This window comes from Stegostoma tigrinum, unplaced genomic scaffold, assembly GCF_030684315.1.
Source record: "Stegostoma tigrinum isolate sSteTig4 unplaced genomic scaffold, sSteTig4.hap1 scaffold_847, whole genome shotgun sequence".
Classification (NCBI taxonomy): domain Eukaryota; kingdom Metazoa; phylum Chordata; class Chondrichthyes; order Orectolobiformes; family Stegostomatidae; genus Stegostoma; species Stegostoma tigrinum.
The window spans coordinates 8,487-17,866 of NW_026728798.1; the positions used below are offsets into that span (position 1 = coordinate 8,487).

The 9,380-nt window shown below is 48.3% G+C and overlaps 1 protein-coding gene across 1 annotated transcript; it reads left to right on the forward strand.

Moving 5' to 3' along the window:
- Positions 1-825: 825 nt before the first annotated feature.
- Positions 826-8,591, forward strand: LOC125447953 (nodal homolog 2-A-like). The gene is made up of 3 exons (XM_059644451.1): positions 826-1,112; positions 3,817-4,616; positions 8,418-8,591. The coding sequence occupies exons 1-3, from the start codon at positions 896-898 to the stop codon at positions 8,568-8,570; spliced, it is 1,170 nt and encodes a 389-aa protein (XP_059500434.1). The 5' UTR covers positions 826-895; the 3' UTR covers positions 8,571-8,591.
- The last annotated feature ends 789 nt before the right edge of the window (positions 8,592-9,380 follow it).

A 9,380-nucleotide genomic window follows, 5' to 3' on the forward strand; every position in this document is an offset into this window, starting at 1 on the left:
TGTCTGCTCCCTGAGCCTGAGTGAATTCTAACCCCGCACACACTGTAACCCCACCATCACTTAAAACAAAATACACACACAATGTCTGGGAGTGTCAATCCCCAATCTTCCATCTCCCGTCAAATACATCAATACATCCCTCCGGACTGTGGTTTGACTCGGGCAGAGGCAGATGTCTGAACTCTCTCTCACAGGGAGCTGTCTCATGCAGTACGTTCCAGGGTGGCATGTAGTTTTACCGAGGAAGGGAATTGCGGATTTATGGGCAAAAGGCAGGAATATGTAGTAGAGTGTGGTCAGATCAGCCAAGATCCCACTGAATGGGAGAGCAGCCTCGATGGGCTGAATGGCCTACTTCTGCTCCTAAATCTTGTGGAAGGGAGATTTAGACAAAAACAAACGAGCCGCACACTGGGCTCGCCAGGAGCGTGTTCCCCTCGCTCTGTCCCTCGGTGGATGCTGCACTGAGAAGAGGTTTGCGGTTTGGGGAAGTCGGCCCTGATTTCGGATTTACCCCCGGGACTGGGGAGTCTGGCAGCTGGGAAGGGGGAACAGAAAATGCTGGCGGGTAATGCCCCTCCTCACGTCTCGCTGGCCCCCGCTGCTGTTGGACCAGCCTGGCCTCTCTCCCAGGTTTGATTTGATGCCCAGTCTGGGAAGAAGAGATTTTTGCAAAGTTTGTTTTGGTCGCGGGGAGAAGTGACAAGCGAAAGGGGGAGTGGTAGTGGTTGGGAGCGATAGGGAAAGAGAGGCAGGGTCTATCTGGGAGGTAGAGAGTGTGTATTGCAGCCTGCAGGAGCTCAGGAGCACTGGGACAGAGGGGCGGGGAGCGAGGCTGGGTTCAGCCCTCCCTCTATAAAGCAGCTCAGACAACTCCAGGCCCACACCAGTCCACATGGAGTGTCACTTGGCTCGTTTACTGCTCCTCTTGCTCTGTGCCTCCAGCTGCTCGCGGCCCCTCCTCGGAAAGGCACAGCAAGATCCCGGCAGCTTCCCCGCCTACATGCTGGAGCTGTACAAGGCGATGACAGGGAGAGTGTCCCGGGCCGTCTCTGTCCCCGAGCGCAGCGCCGTCCTGGAAGCCGATGAAGTTGTCAGCCTGGCGGCCAGAGGTAAGGCACAGGCTCGCTCCGTAGTCCCTGCTCTGTCTCTGTGTCTCTCTGTCTCTGTCTCCTCCCCGACCAGCCAGCACTGCCACTCCAAGTGCCCTGCTCTGGCTGTCACTGCATTTAGCAATCCCCAAACTCGCTCCATGGATTCAAATCCCCGCCAGCACGGGTCTGAATTCAGGAAGCTGTGGGATTTCAAAGCCAGCTTCCGAATGGTTACCACGACCACAGTTATAAAACCCTTGTGTGCCTCGTTTCTTCCTTGCCTGCTCTACTGGAGCGTATGAGGCTGAGGGGTGACTTCATAGGGCCTTTTCCCCAGGGTAGGGGAGTCCAAAGCGAGAGGGAATGGGTTTCAGGTGAGAGGGGAAGGATATGGAAGGGACTGAAAGGGTCAGCTTTTTCACACAGAGGGTGGTGTGTGTATGGAATGAGTGGAGGCTGATACAATTACAACATTTAAAAGCCATCTGGATGGGTACATGGAATAGGAATGTTTTCGAGGGATATGGGCCAAATGCTAGCAAATGAGATGAGTTTGCAAAAACTGGTTGGCATGGACGAGTTGGACCAAAGGGTCTGGTTCTGTGTTGTATGACTCGAGTTAGATGGATTGGCCATATTAAATTGCCCTGTCAAGTCGGGATGTGCAAGCTCGGTGGGTTAGCCATAGAAAATATGGGATTACAGGAACAAGTGGCTGAGTGGTTAGCACTGCTATCTCATAGTGTCAGAGACCCAGGTTTGATTCCACCCTTGGGTGACTGTCTGTGTGGAGTTTGCATGTTCTCCCTGTATCTGTGTGGGTTTCCTCTGGGTGCTCTGGTTTCCTCCCACAATCCAAAGATGTGCAGGCTAGGTAGCTTGGCCACTCTGAATTGCTCCATAGTGTCTAGGGTAGGAAATGTAGTGGTAGGGTAGGGTGTGGGTCTGGGTGGGATGCTGTTTGGAGGGTTGGTGTGAACTTGATGGGCCAAATGGCCTGCTTCTACACTCTATGGGTTGTGTGTCAGGGTGGGATGCTGTTCAGAGAGTCAGTGCGGATTGGATGTCCCAAATAGCCTCTTTTCACACTGAGGAATTCTTTGATACTCTGACACTGGAGGGTCTGTCTGAGGGACACATTCTTGGATTCTGAAGCATTGAGGCATGGGGGTGTATAAAATGGATTGGCAAAGTTCAGACTGCTATCGGGAGAGGAGGCTGTGAGGAGATTAGATCGAAGTTCTCAAAAATCGTGGACAAAGTGTTCCCACTTGGGAAAGGATTGAGAATGAAAGAACGTAGATTTCAAGTTGAGTCTAAAAAGCAAAATTGAGATGAGAGAACTGTTCCTCATGCAAGCAGGTGCTTGGGGTCTGGAATGCCCTGGCTGAGTGTGTGGTGTGGGCAATGTCAATCGAGCTTCCTAACACAAAATGAGAGATTTATCTGAAAGAGAAGGATGTGCAGGGGCTAGAACTGACAAGATGGCCCAAATGGTCACTGTCAGCACTGTAATTATTCAAGTCATTCATTGTGAAACAGAGTGGCAGATGATGTCCTCTTCTGTGGGCAGAAAGCACATGAACTGTTGTTAATAGTCCCTGCAGAGGACATGGTTTGAGTATCTGAGTCTTCTGACTGAGCACCCCGATTAGTTCCTTCCTGAACCTTCTCAGTTCCTGGAAAGACTAGCTAACTCTGTCCTACCTGACCACAGCAATTCATCTATCACACTCCAGGCAGAGTCAATGCTAATGCAAAATGCGTGACTGAATTGTGATTCCTGTTGTGTGGTCCTCTGCCTCCGAACTCAATTCATTAATATTTCTTGCTATTTCATTCACTGTGAATGAAAATGAACAACTGAGGCACCTTTCAGGACCTGATCATTTACCTTTGTGTCTGCTCACCTTCTGTCAATTTCCTTATCTTCCTGCACCACTGGGTGTTGTGAGCAGCACTCATCCATTCAGCCTGTGCCCAATTTGGCCATTTTATCTGAACTTTAACACACAGAAACTTCTGGTCACCTGGTTCAGACATGAACTGACCCACCTCCAGACATGTGGGGCTGGAACCCAGCCCTTATTGTCTAGAGATAGGGACACATCCACTGTAACATCCGAACAATTTAAATTTCAGCCACTTCATGGTGGGATTTGATCTCAAGTGTGATGCCTGTAACCTGCGTTTCTGAATGATTGATTGCTGGGATATCACCACTTTCTTGCCTTTAAATTTAAGAGTGAAGATCTGTTGTCCAGAAGTGGGGGGGCGGGGGGGGAAGCCAATCCTGACCAATTTTGAGGAACAGGTAATTTTGGCCTCATCGTTGTAAACCTCTCCACCCAGGGAATGGAGTTTTCAGCTAATGCTAAGGAACAAGTAACTTGGGATCTCTTGGGCTTGGGAGAATTTTTTTTTGGCTAGTAGCCTGAAATTTATTGCAATGATTAATTGAGGACTCACATTATCCTGACATCATGCAAATGGGCAGGATGGAAGATTGGGATATCTGTCTTTCTTGGCTGAACAATCCCTCTGTACTTCCTACTTCAGTGGCTTTGACAATGAGGAACTTAGAGGAGAAAGAGAGACAAAGATATGGACAAAAAACTGGGGTATGGGGGTCAACATGGCAGTTCTTTCATGGAGCTCGATAATGTTGAGACAAATCTCCTTCTGTGCTGCCAGTTTCTATAATTGTAACACTCTCTTTCAGGTTGGAATTACAGTGGGGAGAGTTGGGTCATTGACTTTGACATGACTTCCATTGCTGAGCGGGACTTTGTGCAGTTTGCGGAGCTCAGGGTCCGAATGCACCCAATGTCTGCCTGCCCAAACACCACCATCCTCATCAACCACATTCACGACTACAAATGCCAGGGCAACAGCACCTGCCACAATCGCTCGCCACTCGGCTCCTTCACCGGAAACCCTTCCACTGCCAGTACCAGCTGGCAGGTCTTCGATGTTACTGGTTTGCTGAACAGATGGCTGAACGGGGGCACGCCACTTCGGTCTGAGATGCCCGAGAGCCGGGACATTCACCGAACCCCTCCCAGAGAGCACCGGCGAGGCGTGGGCCCTGAGCAGTGCCTGCGAGGCAAGCTGACCAAACTGGCAGAGGCAGGCAGCTGGGGCAAGCCCCCTCACCAGAGGGCAGTGCAGATCATGATGGTTGTGTTTTTCAAGAGGAGCAGGGCGGAGCTGGGAGGGATTACTTCCACACTCCTCAGGACTGTGGAGCGCTCCAAGTTCCAATGGACTGGCAGGGCTGGTGAGGTTGCCAACGGCAAGAGATGGAAGAGAAACCGTAAGGAGAGGCTGAACATGGGGAACAGTACATCGGTGAGAGACCAGTCTCTGTGTCGACGGATGGATATGGAGGTGAACTTTGAGCGGATCGGTTGGGGGGACTGGGTCATACACCCCAAAACCTTCAATGCCTACAGATGTGGGGGCGAGTGCCCATCACCTGTGGATGAGACTTTCATGCCAACCAACCACGCTTACATGCAGGTAAGAATGGTGAGACACAACCTTTCCCTGCGAGAGTGTTGCATGCAGATAACACGATAGGGAGTGTCTTTTTAGAGGGAATTTGAACAGCCAGAGTTAAAATGAATGCTTTTGCCCATTCATCTTGCCAATGATAAAACTAGAACTGTTATCACTGGTTTAACACTTCACAAGTGTCACGAATAACTCCATCACTCAGAAACATTGAAGTAAAGCCCTGCTCTTGCTCCCTCCTATTTCCTCTGCTTTATGTCTCGCAATAATTTGATATATCACATTTGCTCTGTTAGCAATTAATATGCCCCATGTAATCTTCTACTGAGAGTCAAGGAGTCATAGACCTGTACAGCATAGAAACAGGCCTTTTAGTCTGACTCATCCATGCTGACCAGATATTCAAAATTAATCTAATCCCATTTGCCATCAATGCCTTTTAAATGTTGTAATTGTACCAGCCTCCTCCACCCACTGTGTGAAAAGGTTGCCACTTGGGTCCCTTTTTAAACCTTGCCCTCCCACTTTAAACTATGCTCTCTGCTTTTGGACTCTCCTTACCCAGGGGAAAAGACATTGCTTTAAAGAACAATGTCTTCATTGTGCTACATTATGTGGATGTATGTAATCAATTTCTCTCTTGAAACCCAACTAACCTTTGTCTCTCACTCTCTTGCTCTTCCTCCTCTTCCTCCTTTTGATGATGAATCTCTCCAGGCCCTGGGTGGAGCTATTACACACCTCACAGCAGGACCCTCTCTATGTAATGCACTTTGAAACATGTGTTATGCCTTCAGGATGAGTGGCTGTGGGTCTGGCGTTTGGAGCTTGTCCTTGCCTGGTCAATTTATTTCAATCATTTACTGCTCTTCCAATGCATGGCTGCTTCCCCCACCCCCAACATCCCCAATCTCCATTCCCCATTCTACAACCATTTACCAAGGGCTTTAATTGGAAATCTACCAAGCACACGGCCCAGATATGTTCACATCAGAACCGATTCCGTTGCAACTCATCAATCTACTTCCTCAGCCCAGGGTAGATCCACAAGAAACTGGTCTGTGTTAAAGGAGTTGCAATCATTCCTGTATTGGGCCAAGTTGTCTCATGTTGATCTCGCTCAAAAACAATCCAAACCTCCGTTTTAAACTAGCTGAAACTTGGGATAACGCTTCCCGTGTACTTTGCTGTTCTGTAACAAGATGTGCATGTTTTGAGTGGGCAGTCTTTGTTACCTATCACTAATTGCCCGAAAGAAGGTGGTGTTGAGCTGCCTTCTTGAACTGCTGCAGTCCATTAGGATGCAGGCCTACCGACAATGCTGTTAGGGAGCGAGTTCCAGCAAGTTGACCCAGTGACAGTGACAGTGAAGGAATGGCATTTTCGGAACTTGGACCAGGAGGAGGCCATACAGCTGTTTGAACCTGCAGCACTATTTAATATAAGAACATTAGAAATTGGAGCAGGAGTGGGCCCATCGAGCCTCCTCCGCCATTCACTAAGATCATTGCTATCATGGCCTCACTCCATTTACCTGCCCATTCATCATAATTCTTAATTCCTTTACTGTTCAACAATCTATCCCTGTTTGCCTGAAAAACATTCAATGAGGTAGTCTCAACTGCTTCACTGAGCAGGGAATTCCACAGATTCACAACCCTTTGGGTGAAGAAGTTCCTCCTCAACTCAGTCCTAAATCTGCTCCCCTTTGTTTTGAGGCTCTTCCCCACTTCCCACCCTGGTTCTTGGTTCACCCACCAGTGGAAACCACTTCCCTGCTTCTATCTTATCTATTCCCTTCCTAATTTTATGTTTCTACAACATCTCCCCCCCCCCCCCCCCCCCCCCCCCCCCCCCCACTCTCTCCCTCATTCTCCTAAGTTCCAATGAGTATAGTCCCAGTCTTCTCAATGTCTCCTCAAGCCACCCTTCTCAGCTCTGGAACCAACCGAGAAAACACCCCCTCCAATGTCAGTACATCCTTTCTCAAGGAAGGAGACCAAACCTGGACAACATACTCCAGGTGTAGCCTCACCAGCACCCTGTACAGCTGCAACATAACCTCCCCATTTTAACCTCCATCCATCTCACAATGAAGGACAAGGACATAATCTGACTGTCTCAAAGATATATCCCTGCTTTTTCCCAGCATTCCTTGATACTTTTAGTTCCATGTCAACTTTTATCTCCACAGGAGCACTTGCTGCTTTCACCCCAGACAGTCTGAAGCACCTTTCATCATTGATCCTCTTCTACTCAAAGTTCTTTGTGCCTCCAGGTCAGGCTGCTCCAAAACACTCTGAATTTTCATTCTCCATTAACTCTCAACGAGACCCAGCTTGAATCCTGCCCCACACAAAGTGCTGCTTGTTGTTTCATCACTGACCCTTTTGTACCTGGGACATTCCTCATGCCTCAACACGTCCTTTTCAACAATCCTCTGTGACGCTGCAATCCTTTCTCACATTCTGATCCTCGCACTCCTGCTGTTGGGGCTTTCCTGCAAACCTGGGGCTGTTTAGACCTGCTTACAGGATTGGTGTGCCTGAATGCTTCCATTCCTAAATCTCCTCCTTGTCTCCCCTCCTGCCCCTGCAATCCATGTCCTTCATTCCTCCTTTCAGGAACTTCTCAAAACATATGTCGTCATTCATGCTTCTAGGTTATCAGCCCATATATAGTATAAGATACACAAGCATAATTAGGCCATTCAGTCCACCATGTCTGCTCTGCCATTCAATCACGGTTGACATGATTTTCAACTCTATTCTGCTGCTTTCTCCCCAATAACCCTTGACCCTCTGACTGACTGATCGAGAACATATCTATCTTCTTTGTAATACACTCAATGACTTGGCCTCCACAGACCTCTGTAACAATTGAGTTCCACTGATACACCGTCCTCTGTCTGAAGCAATTCCTCCTCTCAGTTCTAAAGGGTTGTCCCATCACTCTGAGGCTATGCCCTCAGGTCCTAGACTCTCCTACTGGTGGAAATATATTCTCCATAACCACTCTATCCAGGCCTTTTAGACTTCTGGAAGTTCCAATCAGATCCTTCCTCAGCCTTCCAAACTCTCTAGAGTATAGACCCCGAGTCCTCAACTGACAAGCCCATAATCTCCAGGACTCTTCTTGTAAACTTCATCCAGACTCCCTCCAATGTCAGTACATCCATCCTTCGATATGGGACCCAAGACTGATCATAATTAACCAAATGCGGTCTGACTGGAGTCTTGTACAGCCTCAGCAGTATGTTCCTGCTCTTTTTTGAAATGAATGCGAACGTTGCATTTGCCTTCCTAACCGCGAATCGCCACATCCCATTCTGCTGCTAGCAGTCCACTTCCCTCACCATCTGTCCATTTGTGGAGAATCGTGGCAGGCCATTTGGCCCATCCTGCCAATGTTGTTGTCTCTTTGAAAGAGTTTAGTCAGTTATCACTGACCTTTCCCTGAAGCCCTCCCCTTCTCAAATTCTTATCCAGTCCCCTTTGGAAATTGCATTTCCAAATTCCACCAGCCTTCCAGGAAGAGGCAGCACCAACTCCCTGCTGTGCCACTGATGTCTCGTCATCTTCTGCCTGATTGTTTTGACAACTGTCGGAAATCTGTGCTCTCTGGTGACTGGCCAACCACGTTCCCCCCAAGCAGCTTCATAACGTTGGAGCGAGGTCTTAACCGTGGGCAGGACATTTCATTCCTGAGAATAGTCTCTGTTTATTCATGTGAATCAAGCTGTCAGTGCCCTTCCTGCATAAGTTAACATGTCCTGACCCTTCTCTCCATCTCTATCTGTTTTTGCAGAGTTTGCTGAAATCCTTTCAACCGCAACGTGTTCCCTGCACGTCCTGTGTGCCAGTTAAGATGAGCCCTCTCTCGATGTTATACTATAAGAATTGGGATGTGGTTTTGAGCCATCTCACAGACATGATTGTGGAGGAGTGTGGGTGTCACTGATCCAAGCCCCACAATAGAAACATTTCCATGCACAAAAACTGTGTAAATTCTCTATATAGAATATAAAGTGATATATTTTTCTATGAATGGAAAATAAATATGATTTTTAAACTGGATTGACTGGTCAGTGTGCTGTGCCCACCAGCAATTGGGATATTGTGTGTATCTTGAGAAATAGGTAGTTCTAATTCAGCACCTCAAAACCATTCTCCTGTTGAGTTTGTGAGCTGCACCTTCATCCCAATGCCCCTCACCTTTTTCTGTTGGAGATTTTCAACAGAAGCAGGGGGCTCAGCTAGCACTGGACTGGGAAAGGTTTGATCATCACAGGGATCAAAGGTTACGGGGAGAAAGCGGGAGAATGGGGTTGAGAAACTGATCAGCCATGGTTGAACGGCAGAGCAGACTCGATGGGCTGAATGGCCTAATCTCTGCTCCTATGTCTTGTCTTGGGGCTTGAGAGCTATGGCAAAGGTTTGCAGGGCTATGGGGAGAAGTGAGATTGGGTTGGATAGCTTGATGAGGGAACTTGCACAAGCCCGATGGGCCAGGTGGCTTCTTCCTGTGCTGCATCATTTTCCACACGTGACTGGTGCATGTTATTTTGTGCTCCTCGGTTACTTTCAACTGTTGTCCGAAGCGGCTGTCAGGTGTTGAAGGTCGTACACAGCCCAGATGGAGAGCTGTTGTGGTTGAAACTATCCTTTACCTCTGACTTTATTCTCACTCCATCATGGCACAGAAACTGATGTCAAAAGAAAAGCAACTAGAATCTCCCTCTCTCCCAGTTTATTGTTTCTGTATCAGAAA

Coding starts and splice junctions, on each gene's coding strand:
- LOC125447953 (XM_059644451.1), top strand. CDS start 896: ATGGAGTGTCACTTGGCTCGTTTACTGCTCCTCTTGCTCTGTGCCTCC. Junction 1,113..3,816: donor TGTCAGCCTGGCGGCCAGAG/GTAAGGCACAGG, acceptor ACTCTCTTTCAG/GTTGGAATTACAGTGGGGAG. Junction 4,617..8,417: donor CCAACCACGCTTACATGCAG/GTAAGAATGGTG, acceptor CTGTTTTTGCAG/AGTTTGCTGAAATCCTTTCA.